Source organism: Leptinotarsa decemlineata, unplaced genomic scaffold (assembly GCF_025532065.1).
Source record: "Leptinotarsa decemlineata unplaced genomic scaffold, Ldec_3_MD MMD2_tig00000133_RagTag_RagTag, whole genome shotgun sequence".
NCBI lineage: Eukaryota > Metazoa > Arthropoda > Insecta > Coleoptera > Chrysomelidae > Leptinotarsa > Leptinotarsa decemlineata.
In genome coordinates this window covers 8,232,650-8,255,217 of record NW_027412542.1, presented here as the reverse complement: position 1 = coordinate 8,255,217, position 22,568 = coordinate 8,232,650, and the positions used below count along the sequence as shown (strand labels likewise).

General features: G+C 33.8%; 1 protein-coding gene across 2 annotated transcripts; it reads right to left on the bottom strand.

Annotated features, from left to right (window-relative positions):
- Nucleotides 1-1,900: 1,900 nt before the first annotated feature.
- Nucleotides 1,901-18,707, bottom strand: LOC111504355 (arrestin domain-containing protein 3). 2 transcript variants are annotated; one of them, XM_074172676.1, is made up of 8 exons: nucleotides 18,571-18,707; nucleotides 13,538-13,711; nucleotides 12,206-12,358; nucleotides 10,540-10,748; nucleotides 9,623-9,805; nucleotides 8,224-8,415; nucleotides 2,294-2,429; nucleotides 1,901-2,184 (listed from the first exon to the last, which is right to left on the bottom strand). In XM_074172676.1, exons 2-8 carry the CDS (start codon nucleotides 13,641-13,643, stop codon nucleotides 2,099-2,101), a joined length of 1,065 nt encoding a protein of 354 aa, XP_074028777.1. In that variant the 5' UTR covers nucleotides 13,644-13,711; nucleotides 18,571-18,707; the 3' UTR covers nucleotides 1,901-2,098. The 2 variants fall into 2 exon arrangements, with proteins under 2 accessions (XP_074028777.1, XP_023014660.2); XM_023158892.2 differs by having other exon boundaries at nucleotides 1,901-2,171; nucleotides 18,571-18,706.
- Between the last annotated feature and the right edge of the window lie 3,861 nt (nucleotides 18,708-22,568).

The window sequence follows — 22,568 nt, the reverse complement described above, 5'->3', positions numbered from 1 at the left end:
AAAGTCGATCCAAGGTACGAGGGGTGAAATTTTAGGGATGGAAAATGGTTTTTTCATAAGTAGAACTCCTGCTGAGAAAAGTTGAATACAAAAGTTGTAGAAAATATAATGATCTACAAAAATTTTCGAGAAAAAATTAAGAAACTGCTTTTTTGATTATTATTTTTTTCTCCGACAAAAATTATTTGTTTTGTTGGACTCAACTGTCCTTAAAGAAGATGCCTAAGTAAAGAACGGCGATAGCATCTCCCCTTGAATACGTCATGTATGGGATCAACAGAGAACTCAATTCTTCAATATAAAAGGTAAAAGAAGCCCCCCAAGGCGGTCAGTTGCTAAAACAAACTTCGATATCGACTTCCAATGAGATTCGTTCTCTGTCTTTCACTGCTGCTTTCAATGCGACGCAACATTACCGCGTGAAGAATTTGGCAGAAAATGTGAGAAACACAAAATTAAAATTGTCATATGAAAGTAGATGATTGAAATAATAAATAACATTGTTGATTTTGAAAAAAAATGTTTTTGGAATATGTGTATTTTGGACTAGAAATGTAGTATTTTTCAAATTTATCAAAATGGAGTATTCAAACCACTAGAAAGTTGGTTTCCATCAAATATCACGAAAAAAAATTTTTTCGTTGAAGAAAAACATCAAAAACTAAAAACCGGGATTAACAGATTAACGAGGTCTTACCTTTTAACGTGTGGTTCCTAACATGAGTTGGACGATATATAGCAAGTGAAAATCGATCGTTCAGCCTGGGGCTCGAACCACCGACCAACACGGCAGTCAATTGTATTGAGTGAACAAAGCACCCACGTCGAACCGACCGGCTACCGACCGACCGACATAAAACATGTCTTTCTGTTTTGGTGTTGTTTCGAAAATTTGGTAGGTAGTTGCAATGTTTTTCATTTTGTATGTTTTAAATGTATCTAATATGTCCACATCAACACAGAATGTCCAATGGTTTTTAACACGAAGAATCTACTATTCAAGTCCTGAAGAAGAATTTAATTGAATTCGAAACGTTGTCAAGAAACCATGTGTTTTTGTTTTTAAAAGTGATCCAGTCACCCAACCAACTTTTCATCACAAAAATTATTGGATCCTGATATTTATATTTCCTACAACTTTGATCTTTACCTCTTTCAGTAAGAAGTCTAGTTCCAGTGTAAATCTCGAAAAATCATTGTCATTCCTCGTACCTTAGATTGATTTTATTCATTTGTTCTGTTGAGAGGATGGTTTTTTGTAAATTTTCCAGACAAATTTACAGTTATACCAAGTATTTTCAACAAGTGTCTCTTCAATCACATGATGCATGAGAATTTTCTCGATTTCTTGTACTCATTTGTGATCATTTTTTTCCAATAGATATCGCATTGGATTTAATTTTTTTTTATTTATCGAAAGCTATTATGACGTCACGAGATATGTATGATTCAAAAGTGAAAACTATCGAGGGAAGATACATCCGTACATACATAATTATGAGGAAATAATGTATGATGATGCAGCGTCTGATCCACTGAAATATGTTTTGTATTTCTAACTTAAACTGTAAAAGGAACATTTTTCATTTATCATCTAAAACTATATTCTGATTTCTAATGAAACCAAATTTAACCAAATATAATATAGTAGATACAACTCAAATTCAAGGAAACAAATCACTCAAATCATTATCACAAATATATATTTTATATTTTGAAAAATTGAAAATCATCATCAAATATTATATAATATTATATTACTATTATTATTAATGATAAAATATTCATAATGGAATGCCCTATGAGGAAAAAACCACATGCTATATGTGGAAATTCTTCTTTATAAATTGGAATAAATGTTAACAGGAACTTCTTAAACAAATAGTTGAAAACGCAAAAATAAAAGTCAATTTCAAACATAATATAATTGTCTAAAAATGTATAGCTAACTTATAACTAATCATATTTTTTCAGTTTGCTGAATTACTATTTTCATCCTGGAACAGTGTCAAATAACAATATCCTACAATGGCATGTAATTGGAAGATGTATTTAAGAAAAGTGGACACCCCATCCTTCTAACGGCGTGAATCACTGCTCAACTGGGGCAGTTGGTGAAAAATCCTCTTGAGGTGCGGTTGCGTTTTGAAGAGGGTATGGTGGAGGTAGGTCTGAAAATATATACTTTAAAAACATTACCGTTTTTGACAACCACTTCAAATCGTCAAATTTGGGAATGAAAATAACGAATTAATATATACACGTTTTCAGGAATGTCTCAGTAAACACTCACCATTTCGAATCGCTGATGAAGGGTACAAAATATGATGAAACGGTTGAATTTGCACACCTCTGATGGGTATGTGTCCTATTACAAGCCCAATTTTGATGTTCATGTTGAGATGTAAACCTGGTAATTCAGCTTTAACCTGAATAAATAACAGAGTTAGATGAAGAACATGTTGGAGATATGTTAATATTTGGGAAGGAAATGAATACTTTTCGGAATAGAGCTTTTTACTGACATTTCAAAATTTCTAGACAAATATTGTCAACGTAAAATGGGGTCAATATGTGCCACTTTTTCATGTTTTCATGTTGTTGCGAAAATATTGTTGGAAAAAATTAAATATATGACTGATAATTAAACGCCGCATAGTTTGCGAATGCATTACAGTACAAGGAAGTATAAAAATAATTTTAGTTATGTCCGCAACCTGATATATTTTTGGCACATTTTCAACCCATCTATTGGGGTGACCATGTGCCATATCGGTTTTCAATAGATAAACACAACTGGCATGTCCTCACCTTTATCTTTTCACTCAATTAATGTAGGGCTAAATAAATTTACACAGTTGTGTACAAAAAACATATATTCTATGAAGAATTTGTATACAAATAGAAGAGAAATGTATCTCTTAAGGATGACACAAATAGAAACCAAACTAAAAACATCAAGCACAAAATAAATAAAATTTTAATGAGCAAACTATTTAAGTTACGGTAATTCAGGAACTTTGAAGATTTCTCTCTTAGATATTTGATATGGCTTGTCAATTTTTCGTTTAATGTCATCATAGAAATACCAAATCGCATCTGGTTTTCTGGGCCACTTCCAATTTCCCCCACACTTTTCCATTGCTGAAATCAAAAGTGTATGCTCAGCCACTTCTTTTATTTGTCCTGGATACAGTTGATTTTCGTACATAACGAGAACATATTCACCAGCACTAACTTCGTTTTTCTGCACATTTGTGTCAGGAATTTCAATAACTATCATGTCTGTACCAGATCACTCGCTCAATTGATCCTGTACTGTCATTTTCACTATCAGGAAATCAGGAAGATTAGGTTGCTCATGAGTCTGTTCTGATGAAGTTGAAGGTTGATTCAAGCTCACTGATAAGTTATGAATATCTTTCCGGTTGATGTCGGAAGCTGTCATACTTTTTCTCGAGGAACGTTAACTCTTCTTCTTTTCTTTTCGGTCCTTGTAGACGTGATGGTCTGTCTCTTCGAATTAAAGTGTTCAATGAATATTTCACCAATAAATAAGATTCTGGGCATAATTTTCCTGTAAAATATCCAAGATTTTTTATAACAGTCCTGGAAATTGATCTTTGGGAACTGTCATGCAGCGACTATTGCGAATATGTTCTTTACATTCATTTAAAATCTTTCTCCAGACAATTTTTACAGGTCTAAAAAATGCTACATCTAGAGGTTGTAGCAGGTGGGTAGCGTTTGGGGGCAAAGCAATAAAGGATATGCCATTTTCATGGCAGAGATCTATAACTTTTGCATTTATACGAGAACTCAAGTTGTGCCACTGAATGACACAATCTCACCCCACAAATTTGTGCTCTTATCTCACAAAAATAAATTAGTGTGCAATAGTTATTAAGGTATTATCATGATAAATGAATGGGTAAACGAAATTATTTACTTGAATGTCTCAATTTGTTCCACGAACTTCTCACCACCAAAAAGTGTGCAGACTTTTGGGACAAGTAGAAAATACGCGTCATTCATCAACGCCAACCTACCCGAAACTTGTATAGTCATCATAATAAAGGCTGGTTTACATAACCAGAACATAACGAGCGCACGAATTTCTAATATCTGTAGAAGGACTCAATGCATATTATCACCTATGCAGGCACATTTTGACCCCGTTCTATGCTATTTCAAAAATCTATGATATGCAGAAGACAAATACATTGGCAAACATCATAGTAAAATATAAAAGAAAACAAATTGAATTGAAACCGCTTTGGTGTTCTGAAAGTTCGCTAACCTCTCGTACCGCACTTTTTGAAATGCCTACTAAGTCTGCTAGCTCGCGAACTTTCAGTAGACCATCATTCAGTACTGCTTTGTGGATTTTCTTCACCGTTTCTGGAGTCGTTACCTCATTTGGTCGACCACTGCGATGCTCGTCTCGGCATCTCGTACGGCCTCGTTTAAACTCTTCTACCCAGTATTTTACAGTTGTGATGAAGAAGCAGACTCACCCAGAGTAGAATCCAGTTCAGATTTCATATTCCATGGGCTGAGGCCTTTCAAATAAAAGTATTTCCCCATATAACAATGACCAATTTTTTTCCTTTCCAAAAATTCACCGAAAACGTTTGCTACTGATGGCTGCCAAACAAATAGTAAACAACGCAGCGTCTTCAAACTTGGAATATATCCTTTATTGATTGAGTACATTCTACTACTGTAATATTTTTTAAACAACTATCGCGACCACCCTGGTATTACTAAGGGATCTTATTATCTTCAATACCTTTCTCTTTTATAAATCACAACTATTGGAAAACAAAAAAATTTCAATATTTTGCTTTGCTGGCAACAGTACAATTGTCTCTTTCCCTAGGAAAAGGTTGTTCAAGTAAATACTGAATAGGATTGGTCCTAACACCGTCCCCTGGGGCACACCACATGTAGTGATTTCCTCTCCACTTATATGATTTCCCATCTTAACCCTTTGCTCTCTGTGGTAAAGATAACTTTTGAAAAAATTATCCGCTATACCTCTAATTTTCATATCGTTCAGAAGATTCAGTAAGATAGAGTGGTCGACGGTGTCGAAAACTTCCCTAAGATCTACGAAAACAGCAATAGAAGGTTTCGATTCATCCAAACATGAATACATTTGCTGGGTTAGTTTTTTTATTGGGTCCTGGGTGGACATATTCTCTCTGAAGCTGTGTTGTGATTCTCTCAACTGGTGTTTTTCAAGGAACATATTCAATCTCTTTTGAATAACCTTCTCGAGAACTTTAGCAGCTGAGATTGGTCTATAGTTTGCTTCATCGATTTTTTCTCCACTTTTATATATAGGCGTTATAACAGCCATTTTGAGAGCTGAGGGAGAACATCTCTCCTCTTATGACATATTCACTAGAGTGGTATCGATATATAATCAAACACCAGTTTCAGATATTCTGCTTTGATATCATCATAGCCAGGATACCTTTTATTTTTAAGTTGCGATATAATATATTTTATCTCGTTTTCAGTTGTAGGATGCAAAAAAATAGAATACAATTCCTATAGTATTCATTTTTTGTTTCCCTGATGACCTTATCTAATATTTTCTTTTGAGCCTGATATTGTTCATGTAAAACGATATCATTTGGATTTCTTCTAAGTTTTCGAATCATGCTATTTTTTTTATTACAGAATTGATCAAGCATCCAGTTATCCATTTCTTTCGCTTTCTTTGTTTGCTGTTCAGTTTGATGTACCTCGTACATTCTTCTAAATTAGTTTTCATGATATCAATGAACTTGTTTACTCCAAGATCAAGATTGTTGCAATGTAAAATACCACTGCAGTCATATAAAATCAAAAAATCACTATCTGAAAATGTATAAAAAACGAAATACTTATTTTATTTAGGGCGCATGAAAAATGTAAGAAAAATTATGAAATCCAGAATAACAACTGATTATAGGTTATATATTAGTAGATCTGAAGAAATACTAAGGAATAATCCACGCGACTTTTGCAATTACATAAATTTGAAAAAAATTAAGTCTCGCATTCCGGGTTAATAATCAAACACATGGATCAGCACACTTTATTGTTAATGCATTTGCAACACATTTCAGTGGTGTATATAGTGAAGATGACAATAACACCAACTATAATACGTACATGCCAAGTCAGGTAAATCATCCGTACTTGAACTTAACAACAATTACAATTCAACAAATTATTGAAGCTACTAAAAAACTAAAAAATAAGTTATCATGTGGTCCCGATCGAATTCCAGCAAAGACAGTTAAATCATTAATAAGTAGCATTTCGGTGCCGCTAGAGATTATAAATATATACCTCCATTATAAAAAATCGCCATTTCCCTAAAAGATGGAAATTGTCAAAAGTTTGCCCTGTACTCAAATCTGGAAAGGTAACAAATGTTGAAAATTACAGGCCAATTATATTAATATCAGTTGTTTCCAAAATACTGGAAATTATACTTTCAGACATGATTTATAACCATGTCCGTTCCTCGCTATCAATTTTTCAACATGGCTTTATCAAGGTTCGTAGTACTGAAACTAATCTCTGTATTTTCACTCAATTTGTCTCTGATGTACTTGATAATAAGCGTCATCTATACGGACTTCAGCAAAGCGTTTGAACGAGTGTCACATCAACAGCTGCTGAAGAAACTGTGAAATTTTGGCATATCATCTATTATTCAGTTGCTCCTGAAATCATATTTATCCGACCGACGTAGTTATGTTGAATGTGATGGTATAAAATCCTCCTGCTTTGTAGCGAGTACGGGTGTCCCACAAGGGTCTAATCTTGGACCATTATTATTCATACTATTCATAAATAGCATTGCCCATGATATCACCCCTCATAAATTGCTATTTGCAGATGACATGAATACATATATCGTGAAATCCAAGATGAAGCAGACTGTTAAACACAAATAAATGTAAAATAATGACATTCACACGTAAGATATCACCGGTAACATTCAACTATGTACTAGATAGTGAAAGTTTAACGCCAATCACGGAATCAAACAATCTGGGGGTTTTGTTCGACCAAAAACTCGTTTTCCAATCATTTTCAGAATGAAATATCAACTTCAATGAGAAATCTGAGTTTCTTGATACGCAACTGCAAGGAATTTAAGACCTTTCATTCTTTGAAAACAGTTTACTTAACACTGATCAGGAGTAAATTAGAGTACTGCAGTGTCGTTTGGAATCCGTCCCATATGAAACATATATCTAGTTTCGAAAATGTTCAAATTTTTTTTGAAATATGCAGATTTCAAACAACATGGTGGTTATCCCGAGAAGGGCTATAGCTATGACTCATTGTTGGACGAGTTCCAAATGATATCTCTAAAAAAAAACAGTCAAAGCTGAGATATGTGTTTTGCATATAAAATAATACATGGACAGATAGATTTATCGCCTCTATTGTCTCAAATGCTATTCAGAGTACCTCGTATTTCATCTAGATTCTGTAGCACATTTCATATTCCGGTTTCCAATACACTGCATTATTTTCATTCTCCCATAACTACTATATCTAGAAGTGTTAATAATGTTTCTAGTTCCTATATATTTTTTCTAACGTTCAAGCAATTAAAAAAAAAAGATTCTTCGTTTCATTCAAAATTAATCTTACTATATGTATAATTATCATATTTCTAATTGTATACACCTGTAAATAGGCTTTTTGGCCTGCTGGGTGTATTGAATAAATAAATAAATAAAATTAATCCTCTAACCTCACTCATATGTTTGTTTTTTCATGCTAAAGATTTGCAGTTTACATCCAAATGTAGATGATACCATATTTATCTTATATTCGGTCCACTAAGCTATCATTTATGACATTTTGAATTCAGCCGCTCACCTTTGACCTACTTCATTTTTTTCTTTTGAATAATTCATTGTATAAAAAAAGTGGTACATATCAGAAATTCGCGAAAGACTGTGGCTGCTCATCGTTTTGAGGTTCAACTCAGTACACCTCGAACTTCAGTGTTCAAGAACTCTTTCATCTGGAGAACTGCGTTTATGTAGAATAAACTTCCTGAAAACGTTTTTCCAAATGGATTTAATCTCCAGCGATTCAAAGTCAATGTGAATCATTATTTTCTCACAGACAACGCTCTTAGAGCGTCTTAAGGATTTTCCTGTAGTGCTTGTGTTTTGTCCTTAAAAAAATACTTACTTCAAGTGTAAACGACTGTTGAAACAGAGTGCATCGGTTGAAATTGAATACTGTTGCTGATGTTGGTATTTCGAAAGCCAGTTCAAGCATGCTCTGCCCGTGGGCTCCTACTCCACCAGCAGAAGTTGAAGCCAAAACTTCACTGAAGTATTTATGATGTCTGCTGGGACTGGTCGTAGTATATGTGATTACCTAGAAACGAACTGGAAATAATTATATTAACCTAGAATGATGTTGAAATGTATCAATTTGTTATGAATAATATCTTAATACGAAAGTAAAGTGAATTGCAGATATTCTGAAAGTCCCTGATATGATGAACATATACAACCAAGATGGCTGTAGGGTATATCATGAGAGTCATAGGGTCGAAATTTAAGTTCTATAAACTTTTCGAAATCACCCCCTGTCAATAACATTGAGATTAAAGATATTTCCTGAATCTGACATCTCTTCTGGAGTTCAGAGTTGGATGTTATCTTAACATTTGCTTGGAACTGGATTGTGTATCTGAATATGAAATAGATTCTAATATTGCACTCAGTTCCAATTTGGCATAATATAATGATAGCCACTAATTGAGCAGATTTTTTCCCTTTCGGACTCTTGCCATCTGATGAACGTCTCTTCTACAATTCTTTGGATTATCTAGTTTCTTGAACATGACAGGACTATGCTTTGTGTAACAAAGATGCAGAGCTCATGGTGATTAGATTCGTAATTCAGGTAATCTGAATTGAATTGAATTGAATTGAATTGAAGGTATTATCTATTCTCTGAACGATCGATAGGAACCTAAAGTGAAGGTGATGACATATCTCCTTATGAAGATGCCATCTGCGATGACAGATGACTCAGTCCTCGAATATCTAAGATAAACAAGCCTCCCCAAGGCGGTCAGTTGCAAAGCTGAGCTTTGACATCAACTGCCGAACGATATTCGTTCTTTGCTTTGCACGTCAGCTATCACTGCATGGCAACTAAATGAAATTGTGCTCCAACGCTATCGCTGTTTCCACCCGCCAAGGTCTCATCAGTGGTAGTGGACTGAACTAGTCAACTGTCATAAAAAACTTGTGATGCACTGTTTGGAACCTTTGGTGTAGTATTGAATATCACTGGAATTTTTTCCCAACACCAAACCGTTTAACACCTCGACACGCGTTTCGATCACCAAGTGATCATCTTCAAGATCTGGTACATAAGCTTAAGTAATTTAATTCATTACATTCTGATGAAAGTCAGGTACTTGAAATGTACGTACTTCCAATTGTAAAATTTAGTATATTAAGCTTTGAATATGTAGAATATAGTCAGTTTAGTGAGAATCTCATAATAACGTGTTTTTGAATACGTTACTCAAGTAAAAGACTTTGTAGATCTGAACATTCAGACTTACCGTCTTCAAAGTTAAAAGTATTCTGTCTATATTTTTATTCGAAAAGTTTTTCACGTCAATCACGATTTTGGCATTCTCTCCTACCACAAATGCTTCTTTCTGTAAATGTACATCAAGAGTAATGGGTCCATCAGCACAACAGCAGCAGCATACTGTTTTCTCATCTTGATACGACGATGGGGCCTGAAAAGATCTATTGATATTTTAACAAATTCAAAACAACAACAACGATTGTTGTTTCAATTCACAAAAAATTATAAAGTTATAAAATATGTTTTCAAGAACAACTCTCTAACAAACAAGTAGAACTTCACCTTTTTTTGGAAATTTGCTGTATAATCATATATTGTATACAATTACAATTGAAAATAGTAAAACTGTTTCATTTTTGAGTTTGTATGGCGTCGACTGACGCCCTCATTATCCTAATTATTTCATCTTAATTGTTTTTTCATATTTTGTTATATATTTCTATTTTTTCGAAAAAAAATTAAGGTTTCATATAATCTGTTTCTGTCCTTATCTAATCAACCCCTAATGATAGATCAACTCGGGTTCTACTATCTTCATATAATGAATGGCAATTTTCAAAAATATGTTTCATTAAGTAAAGTCAATGACATCTCCCCTTACGAAGATAAATAAGGTTAGAGTTTTCTTCGTAAGGTAAAAGATATGCATGCACACTTATGCAAGCTTTTTCTTTGAGGACATTTGTCTCATAATAAACATTATGCACATACATTTGGTGGTTCAGTGACTATTATCACTGTAATTGAGTACAATCGAGTTTGAATTCCAACAAAAAACTCATTAAGACAAAAATATTGCTGAACTGTAACAGTTTTTCCGAAAGAGAAAAATATTGCTGTATAGAACATATGACTGGAATACTTTTAATTGATTTGTAAGTTTACCAGTGCTAGTTGGGATTTGATATCGTTGAAGTCTATTGGTGCCGGTACATCAAACATTTTTTCATCTTCATAATCGATAGCAAATGGTATGTCAACATTGGCTTTGATGTAATATATGATGTATCCATGAATTCCTTTGAACGTCTCAGGCAGGTTTCTTGGTAAAATGAAAGTAAATGGGTATTCATATCTACCGGGATTCATAGTTCCTGAAAAATGGTTTTTAGTACTAGTTTGTCAACCAAAAAAATGTTGAAAAACTATATCAGTAAGAAAATACTTTTTACATTATCTATGATAGTAATTATCCAGTACGAGGTAGTTTCATCAGTTGGTCTGGCCAAATCTTGCCGTCAGTTGATGACTCATTTGGGTTTATCAAAATATCAAAACTGACAGACAGGCAGACGTGACCCCTTAGAAGAGTCCAGATCTGCAGTGTACGACTGCAGTTAATTTCAGAAATCGTGGATATGAAAAGAGGAGCTTACAGAATTACTTCAGTAACATTCCATAATGTAGAGACTGAATTTGCAAACAGATTTCATTATTATCAGGGATTGAATGGTAAACATTTTCAACATTTATTGAAATGAACTAAGTGAGTTTCGAATGAATTCATTCGTGAAATTATGATTATTGTTAGTTCGCCAATTCTCAAAACCATATAAAACTACTATTTGGCCACAGCTCATCCATGATTTTCCTTTGTTTTTGAATGATATAAGCGAAATAAGTGACTGTTTCTAAGAGATCATTCTCAAGTACATGCCATTTTCAAACTAGATCAACATTTGAATTGAAGGGGTTATATCCTTAGAAGTGATTAATTTTTAAGGAAGTTTTTGGCTTTCTACTACTCCATCTTGATACAAAAAAAAACAGATGAGGGAATCTTCCAAAGAAAGGAAGGAAGTAATCAATTCGAAAATAAGTAACTCTATACATGGATGTGTAGATCATGCAAAGAAGTAACTTTCAGACACAAACTGAAAGAAAGTCCTTCTGAAACAGCTACATTCCTATAAGCATTGAATTACACGAAAGAAAATAATTCTTTCGAAACAAATACTTCTATATGAACACTAAATTATACAGAAGATACTTTTCTCTACTCAGTTTGTATTTCAAATATTCGCTGTGGAATAAAATCAGATATCATTCACATGAGTTCTACTTTAAATGTATGGTAACAAATTGCACTCACATGGAACACTGTCATCCTCACTGGTATACATCGATGTTTTGCCGTAAGACACTTGCCCTAAGGCTCTTCAGTACCAAATTGGATAACATTATAGAAAATACACACAATTCATTCATGAATTACGATTTTTAATGTCACGGAATAAGCTTGATCTGCTTATGTCATCGATTACATCGTAATGACATTCATTCACCTATTTGATTCAATCCCAGCCGAAAGAAGTCTTATTTGAATTGAAGGGGTTCTATTTTTAGAAGTGATTACTTCCTTCGTTTCTTTGGAAGATTCCCTCATCTTTTTTTTCTATCAAGGTGGAGTAGTAGAAAGCCAAAAACTTTTTTTCTCATAGATCAACATATATTAAACTGTATGAACACCCAAAAGGTAACATGGATGTGGATACTATTTAATAAACTCAAACCCAGCTCTCTCTCTACTGGGTACATGTTAGAAACCTACCTTTTCCGAATGATATCAACGTTTCAGATAAAAACTTGTTTTTCCCAGTATAATGTACATTCTTATAGCTCGTTTTTTTCTGTCTACTATCCCAGTAACTTTCTCGTTCCCACCAAGATGTTTGTTCTGTACCACGTAACTTGACTCTAACACCTGTGAAGAGAAACTAAGATGAATTTTACTCCTCAGCTCTAGACTCTAGACACTCACGGCTATGATTTGTTTAACTGATGATGAAAATTTTAAAAGCTTTTGGAAATACTTATTCAACTTTTCCAAATTTTCAAAATGTGCCGTGTGTGATTACTAAAGTGTTGACAGTCAAAACTGCCAATCATGACAGTTCTACAGAAAAAAATAAAAATTAAAACAACAAACGGAATGTTTGAAAGTGATTGAAAATGTTTCTTCGTAAATTTTATTAGTTCGGAGTTCCACTGTCCAAAAAGATTCTACTATATAATTCCATATTTTGCGTATCTCTACGCTAACTCAGCTATGCTTCTTTGAACTTCGTCTTGAAATAGTGGATGATCTCAGCTTGGGACCTCTTGATTTTATATTGGTAAGTCCAAACATGCTCTGTAATACCCAATTTTCTGGTTTCTCCACGCTGTATATTTATGCGGACTTTCAGTTCCTATTTTTAGTCTTTTTCGTAGCTATTTTCATTTTGTATCTCGAATATTTCAATCGTTTTATTGTATTTTCATTTCAGGTTTCAATTCTTAATATAATTGATATTTCAGCTATTGATTCTAATTTTGCTTGCTCTTTCATAGATTTCGAATTATAATAGGTAGAATCATATTAGACAATTGAAGTCCGAACTAATGAAATTCAACAAATGGATTATTCAATACGATTGTGATAACGAAGAAAGCATTACCAAGTATAGGAAATCTCATGAAGACTTCATGTACCATAATTGAATTTTGGTCAAGACAACTCTACTGAGTTTATTATCAAATTTTATCATTTACGGCCTTTTCACATTATGAACTAAGAGCAAATCAACGACCAGATTCTAATTTTCATACCAAAGACTAAGAGTGGAAGTATATCAATTTCTTTATACATTTATTATATCTAAGATTGAGATATTTCATATCCAATTCAAAATTAATGAAGGAGCTCATCTTTGAAGAAACTTGTATCGTTGAGTAAATTCCTAGAAGAGTATGTTCAAGTAGTGATGAAAATAACTCATGAATTTGAAAATGCTCTAGTATTTTGAGGTGCTAATTTGAACATGATGTAATAGCCAAATAGTTTTACTTCACTTTTCATGTACCATATTAACCATATTTTGTTATGAAAACTTATTCTTACCTCTGATCTTTTTTTCATTTACAAACGTGCAAACCACATATCCAGATATAGAGCTCCCAGGATAATACGAGCCATCGAAATTTTGCAAAACGATGGTGCAAGACATCGTAAAATGAGTTAAAAATCAAGTCTATTACTGATGTACGGAATGATGTTGTGCACTGTTTAAGAAATCTGAAAGTTATTGAAGATTTATTAGTAAGCAAAATTGAAAACTCCGAATTAATTTGCACACCATGTACTACTATATACTATTTGACGCGCATTACAAATTGCATCATCAGAGAATGACAGATTATCTTCTCGATAGGACTTCCAGAAAATACTTTACTTTCGTACAAATACTCACAAATTGACCTTAAGAAAGTACTTCAATATTACATTAAGACGATTTTATTTGTTTCACTCATTCACTTCGTTTGCAATCGCCGCCGAATTATGAACTAAAATGAGACTGATTTCTTTTTACAACTCTACTTGCCTAAAAAAACAGTGTACGATTTTTGAAGCATTACATCAATTCGTTTTCAATGCTTTGCATGTGCTCCTGCAGAATGACTTTCTGTTGATTCCGGTACGTTGTCACCTTATCTCTTGAGCTATTTTGAGGGACAGATCTCAAACTATTGTAATGCTTCTGAAATCTGATCCGAATTTATAGAGTACGATGGGTGAAATTTCGACATGTTGATTACGAATCCGAAAAAAAAAATCGGTTCTATTTCTCATTTCCAGAGTTACAGTCCTCCAAAGTTTCGAAACTTTCCAGTTTTCTTTTTGCATCCTCAAGACTATAGAATTACCTACACATTTTGTTTCGCCTTCTTTAATACTTTTCATCTCGATCATCAAAATTTGTCCATGAAAAACTTGATTTAACAATGGATTAGTTTTCTTGGTACATTATAGTAGATATTTCTTTATTTCCAACAGGTATAAGTACACCCAATAACAGGAAATGTAGATATAAACTGAATAAATCTATAAAACTGACATTACGGCAATTATTAAAGTTTGGAACTGAAAAGTGTCAAAAAGGTGAAATAAGATTTAAAGTGACGTGCAGAATTGCAAACTGGCAAAGCCTCATAATGCATCGATATATTTTGCAAAAAAATATAAGCAGGAACATTTGATAATATAAGTAAGACGCTGAATACTTACAATTCAGATAAAATAGTTTTATTTGGGGAAATGCGTTCATGTGGAATACGAGGTTGCCTTTTATATTTCGAGATTAGAGAACAAAAACAAATATTTATCATCGAAAATCACTTTATTGTTTTTGAAAATATTCCCTATGAAGATCTATATACTTTTGCATGTGTTTGAACCAATTGTGGCAGCACTTTTGCCACTCTTATTGAGGTATCTCCAAAACATGCATTCCGAATTCAGCAACCGCTTTTTCAGGTGTCGAAAAACGTTGACCTCTCAGTTTGTTTTTTACGTGCGGGAATAAAAAGAAACCATTCGGTGCCAAGTCAGGATTATACAGCGAATGACTCATCAAATCGATGTTTTGGGTACTCAAAAATGCAGTTGTTTGAGACGATGTGTGAGAGCTCGCATTGTCGTGGTGAAGAGTGATCCGTCTTCGGCGGTTGGTTTTCCTGATTTCTTGGAAGACAACTGGCAAACAAATGGTTGTGTACCACTCAGAATTGACTGTTCTGCGTTGTTCTAGTGGTACAGTTGCGACATGTTCAGTTTTTCCGAAAAAACAGGCGACCAGTTTCTTGGAAGTGCTTCGTGCGCGAACAACTTTTGTTGGATTTGTCTCATATTGAAACACCCATACAGTCAACTGCTGTTTACTTTCAGGCTCATACCCGTAAATCCACGATTCATCACCTGTCACGATGTCATAGACGTGTTTCGAAGCACCGCGATCGTATTTTTTGAACATTTCCTTCGACCGAGCCTCTTTTTGAGCGATTGACAAATTGTGTGGGATCCAACCAAACAATTTTTTCTGACAGTCAAATGTGTATGCAATATTGAATGTATTCTGGTCCCACCAATGCCTGAAGTTGTCTCAATCTCACGCTAGGTGATATGGCGATCTTGCAATATCAGTTCGCGCACACCATCAATGGTTTCCGGAACAACTAATTTTGGGCGACCTTCACGAAATTCTTCTAGGAGTGAACTACGACTACGATTGAATTCACCATACCATCGATAAACATTGGTCCTTGATGGAGCTTCATCGCCAAAAATTGAACTAAGTTCATCCATGCACTGTTGCTGAGTCAATCCACGTCGATAGTTGTAAAAAATAATCGCACGAAAATGTTCACGATTTAATTCCATTTTTGGGCCGAGATAAATCTTTTAAGTTACTGTAAACAACACAAATAGGGCGCGTATGTCAAATCGTTTTGAGTACGTATAGCTCAAAAATGTCCAACTTTACGGTAGAGCTGTCAGTTGCCAGATTGCCAAATTCCGAAACATGAAAGGCAACCTATCGTAAATTTCCTGAGAACGTTTTTCAAACGGATTTAATATCCAGCGATTCAAATCCAATGCGAATCGCTACTTTCCCACAGACACCGTTTATTATGTTCCGATTATTATTGAAGGGATTTCGAAGGGATTAATATCCTACATTTTTCTTACTTCGTTACCGATTTAGATTATTCATGAGATTCTAGATTGAAGAATTATTTGACATTTGATATATACGCTGTCTGTTCTGAATTTTAATTTTTCTCAAAATTATTCATCAATTTCCATATTATACATTTTTGCCAGCGTTTTTTCCAATCCTCGAAGCAGTGTCGCAAAACACCGTACTTCAATGGGCGTTTTCTACGTATGGCTTCTCGCAAGCGGCGCATAACTTCAAGATAATATTGTAACAAATTAAAGAATTAACTGTCTTAAACAAATTTATTTCTAACTATATTTCACTATCACAAACTGATTTATATTCAACACTTAGCAACTAACGCTTTATATATCCCTAAGGATCACTCAAGAATTCTATAGTTGTTTCGGGACTCAACTAGAGCTTCATCAGTGGTTGCCGACTGCATTCTCTTTGCAGTGATGTCATATGTTTATTTGCTGGTCGAGATATCGGTCAGAGACGGATTCAGATTCGTTACAATATTCCTTATTGGCCGTACGACCATGCGACAAGAACTCCTGATGCACTACGCCATGGTAGTTGAAGAAAACAGTGAGCACAACATTGACATTGGATCACCGTTGACGTCATTCAACAATTTCAAACGATGCTCATGCGATGATTTTTTTTGTTCAAAACTTAGTAATTTTGAAACGAACTTTGCTACCACACACTTTACATTGTATGAAATGAAACAGAGATCTCACATTGTATGTAGAATCTAATTATGTTATAAAATGTCGCGTATTTTACTCGAAATGACAAAGTTCGAGCGTACTTCGGATATAATCTGAAGTGTTTGGAACATGAAAATATTTGAGCTGAATTGAAGCTACTCAAGGTCTTCTCATACTACCAAATTAAATAGGTGTTTCAAACATAATTAATTGAAAACATTCATTGCATTGATGACTATTATTCATGATTGAAAATTATCAACTAGTTAACTATTAACTATTCAGCTTTTCCTCTTCTTTGGCCTTCTCGTATTCAGTTGCTTTCAAAATGATTTTTCTCAACTTTGTGGTTATCACATATAGGTATTTACTTATTTTAAAAAATTCATTCTAACAGAAAACAAAAGTTTCGAAATGAATTTTTCGAAATAATAATCTCTCCCAACTATCCAGGTTGTGGTGGATGGCTGCCGGAAAACAACTACTTCCTTGGATAATACGACGCTGGATATTGAAATATATCCAATAGATATTTATGCAAAATTCCTCACAGAGGCTAGTCTCGCAGATGTTTGTCGTTCATCCGGCAGCAGGACCATGCTGAAACTATTCAATTAGATCACCTGCAGACCGCGGTCTGCAGACTAGCCTCTGTGAAGAATCTTACATAAATGTCTGTCAGATACTATTTAATAAACAGCGTGGTATTAGCCGGGAAAATAGTTATTTTTCGACAGACGTTTACCACAACCTACTGTGTAAGTAGTTCGGAGAGATTAATATTTCGAAATTCATTTCGAAAAATATTTTCCTTAATTTTATTCTAGTAATAATTACACTTTTGTTTCAATTGAAAAAGTTCAACTGAAAAAAGTTTTGAAAATGTTATTTATTGAGGAGTAATCAAGCAAAAAAAGAAGTTCTTTTCAATTTTTTTTTTCCAGTTATTGACGTCAGTCGTTGCTGAGACTTTGAGATATAACCTTCCTCTTTGCAGGTCCAAACGAACATATGATCAATTTGAGAATTGACTCGTTCAACAAACCTAGACACCGTTCTTCCAAATTTCAAGGATATTTTTCTTATATAGCCCCTTCTTATCTGAATGAAATTTTACCACCTTTAAATAATAATATTCATCAATTCAAGAAAGAAATAAAATCACAGATGCTTACTGTTCAGTGCTAATTTAAAAAAATTAAAATTCAATGTATGGTAGTGCAATGAAATCATTAAATTGGCCAAAATAATGTTAAGAATATTAAGAGTTATTATAATTATTAATTATTTTCTCACAATATAATTATTATTTTCTCACAATCGCTGTATAATTTTTGGGAGGGGTGGAAGATAGCCTTTGGCTAACCCTTTTCCTTTCATGTATAAATATATTTTTTATGCATAATAAACGATATTATTATTATTACTTCAGGTTCCATTCGACCACGGCTTGCTACTATAGATTTTGTTTTCGTAGAACTACAATTAGTATCTATCTATTGATTTTTTTAACGTCACATCGAGAACAGAGAGTTCGGTATTCACTTCTTTCTCTAATGGGAATACTAATATTCAGAGTAACAATTTCACGAAACACATTAAGGAAATATAGGTAGTTAAATCAAAATTTACCAGATATATGAAAAGCGTATTGCAATTTGACTATCTTTATATACAACTCGGTTCCGAAAAATAATTGAAATCAACCATGCACTCACCTGGCAGTTCTGAACCTCCTATTCGTATTAGATAAAAGATATGAGACTGAATTCATTGAACTCATCCAAGCCTGATCAAATCATACAATCGTTTTATCAATCTTATTTATAATGGATATCTCATTGATATTTCTAGGTCCATACTTATGTCTGTTGTCATTTACAAATCAAATGAACTTACACCTGTTCGTTTTAAAAATGTTCAGATTTCTCTATTATTCAGAGACGTAATCATATTGAAGTAGAGTGTGTGTCATAGCCAAAAACGATTGTATAGCTACATTCAACAGAGCCGGTGGTTCGAGCTCATAAGACGGACGATCGATTTTCACTGCCCATCGTCCAACACGTCAAAGAAATCGCACGTTAAATGGTAAACCCTCGTTAATCCTCTGCTAGCACAAGTTTCAACTTCTGATGGTTGTCATTCATTGGGGATGACAGCAGGTTAACGGAAAAACAGATTTTTGTTTTGGAGACATTGACAGGTTTTTCAACAGTGCATTTCATCAGTTCAGACTTCCATTGTCTATTTGATAATAATGATAATAATGCAATGATCACTTACCCCACGGTGTGGGGAGTGGTCGTTGGTTGATAATACTGGCGAGCCCTCCCGAATGTATCGGGGCTTCGGGGAATAGAGCCTGACCAACACAAACTACGGTAAAAAAATAATAATAATAATAACATTATTCACAACGTATAAAGATTAGATTACAATTAAAACAAAATATGTGAACAAAGTGGTTTGGCGATAAGAGCAGAGCTCTTGTTTCACAAAAAGTTATAAAGAATATATAAATATTTTTATAAAAGTATGTATAGCGTTTATGGAGTAGAAACTACAAAAAATTTCTTCAAATTTCGTGAATTTGGTGTTATAGTTAAATGAAAAATAAGAAAAATAGATAAACCTTGTACAAATATCACACGTTCTATAAGAATAAAATATTAAGGTACAAATAGATGAAATCTTAGGCAATATGGATAAGATTATGCTAATTACAATACAGTATGACATAACTTTAGGATAAATTTAACTAAGACTAACTTATTTTACTTCAACAGATTTTTTCAAATTGAATCTTTTTCGAAAATTATGATGATGATCAAATTATTTGAAATCCCTGAAGAAATCAATGAAATTAAAAAGATTAGCTGAAAAATTACAATTATATTAAGTAAAAGAAACTGAAATTACAATGAAATAAAATACAAGCAACAATTGAAAATTGAACAATCAACAAGAAATGAAAATTAAAAAATTTGAAAGATTTCAAGTCAAGTTACTTCACGACGTTTCGGTTGTTCGTATCCACAATCGTCTTCGAGTGATGACTGAACTTATTCCCCTGAGAGATGACTATTTATAGGTCATTCCAATATTTTCACGTTTTCACGATTATGGGTTTTCATATGTTGCGTATCTCTACGCTAGGTTGGCTAAATGCGTTGCAGGACAACATATATGCGGCTTATTTGAATATCTCCTGAACGAGTGTTCCTCCATGTGGATAATTTCAGCTTGAGACCACTTGATGTAATGTTTCAACAGATTAATATGGAATAACTGATTTTCCTGGTACTTCCATTTTGTTATATCAATCAAATCAAATTATATCAAATTATAATCAAAGGGTGATCGTAGCCACTTCATTCAAACTGATTCTATGTCATCTTTTATCTAACGAATGGGGTGTCTCTCAATCCATTCGGGAACATATACATTCAATAGTATTGAGAATGATTTATTTTTTATTCATGAACATATAATTGGCCAGTAATCAGAATAGATCTGGTGTTTTGGCCTACAAATATGGCCTAAATATACACGTGTTCCACAGAAATTACAATATTAAAAAAAAGGGAAATATTCAAATTTCGCGGGGTATGTACATTTGATAAGCGATTTTCTCAATTTTTTTATGTTGGTTCACTTGTATCACAGCTATTCAGCATATTCAGTTTGTTGGTGAGAGGCATGAAAGTTAGAAGTATTTTGTGTGTTCGGCAATGGAGAATGTTCCTCCTGACGAAAATCAAGTAGTTTTCATGAGAGAAGCTCTAAAATAAAGCATTTCAACCTTTTTCTTCAAAAAAATTATTTGAATACCTAAAAAAGAGGAATGAAATAATGCATTCAATATTTAAAGGGATTCGTTTCCATTTCACCATTTGGCAACATCGGTTATAGCTAATAAAGGACAATGGATCTGTTACCTGTTAGAGACAAACAAAGATGACATATTTCTGAGGCGTGCTGTTTACTTATGTTCCGACACATTCTGTGAGATATGACATTTTGTGTACCTAACCTATCTTCCTCTATATGAATAAATAACAAAACAACTGTTGTTCCTGTGGCTTGTAGAGGTGGTATTGAACTATAATTTATATTTTGCCTTAATTTGATACTATTGACATGTTTCTTCTTCTTCTAGCATACTACTAACCTGAACTCCGATCTAGCATTCTAGGCGATGTTGCCAATATGTGAATTAGAAACAAATCACTTTAAAAATTAAAACCCAACATTTGAAACATCAATTTGAATACTTCAAGAAGTGAATTTGAAAAACTCATGAATCAAACTCAACTTTATTTTGTTTAACTTGCATTGCATCCAAATTGAGGAACATTCCCCATTCTCTGCTTTCGAAAAAGTGGATCAGGAAATTTGCATAAAATTTTATGTAAAAAATAGTACTCAAAAATACTTCAAATGTTGACAGTGGCATACGGTGATTGTACCCTTTGTCAGAAAAATGTTTACGAGTGGTACAAGCTCTTCACAGGAGGTCGAGGTGATGTGAAACACGATGCTTGCTCTGGACGTCCTAGAACATCTACAACCGATAAAAATGTTTGAGAAAGTGGAGAAATTGTTGAAATAAATAACTGAATTCTGACCAAAAAAACCGTCGCATGAGCATTTCTCAGAAATTGTTGACTGACTCAAAAGACGATCCAGATTTGCTCAAAAGGATCATAACTGGTGACGAATAATGGGTATACGTTTATGACATGGAAACCAAAGTCCAATCGTCCCAATGGAAGAGCACGCCAAGTTAGATTAAATGTCAAGGTTTTGTTCACTTCTTGTTCGATTACCGTGGCGTATTGCATCAGGAGTTCTTGTCACATGGTCGTACGGTCAATAAGGAGTATTATCTTGAAATTATGGGAAGCATTACGGAGGAAACGTCCGGTATTGTGTAGAAACATTTCATGGCGTTTGCATCACGATAATGCACATGCCCACTCGTCATTGTTTGTTCGTAGTTTTATGGCCAAAAACACCGTAATAATTCCTCAACCACCATGTTCACCAGATTTGTCCCCCTGCGACTTTTTCCTGATCCCAAAATTGAAGAGACTCATGAAAAGACATCGTTTTGCGATGTTTGAGGGGACACAAACTAAATCACTGAGAGAGCTCAAGGACATACCAAAAAGTGCAAATCAGAACTGCTTCGAGTATCGGAAATAACCCTAGCACACGTGTATAATATCTGAGAGGGACTACTTTGAAGGGGATAATATAGAAATTGATAATAAATGAATATTTCTTGAGAAAAATTGAAGTTCAACTTCAAACAAGATCCCAGTGGCTGCAATTCAATCAATTGAGCGTATGAAACGAGTGTATTCGTCTCATCTGTGATAAAGTGTTTCATCTTGTAATTTTATTCAGGCAGATGCTGATGAGATGATAATAGAAGTGTTCTATTCCGAAACTTCGAAGTTGGCCATTAAGGATGATAGTGTTTCATGTCAGTGACATTTTATATCGTAACTCTTTCATATATTATATTTTGTAATATCTGATTCCATTTCATAACGAGGGTTTGGAGTATAAAAGAGATTTTCGTATAATTCAAAATTCATATAAAGGTAGTTGTTTCAAAAGTATTTTCTATCTCGTGTAATTCATTGTCCATGTGAAAGTAGACGTGTCGGGGTGGGCTTTTTCTCCCAGTTTATACTTTAAAGTA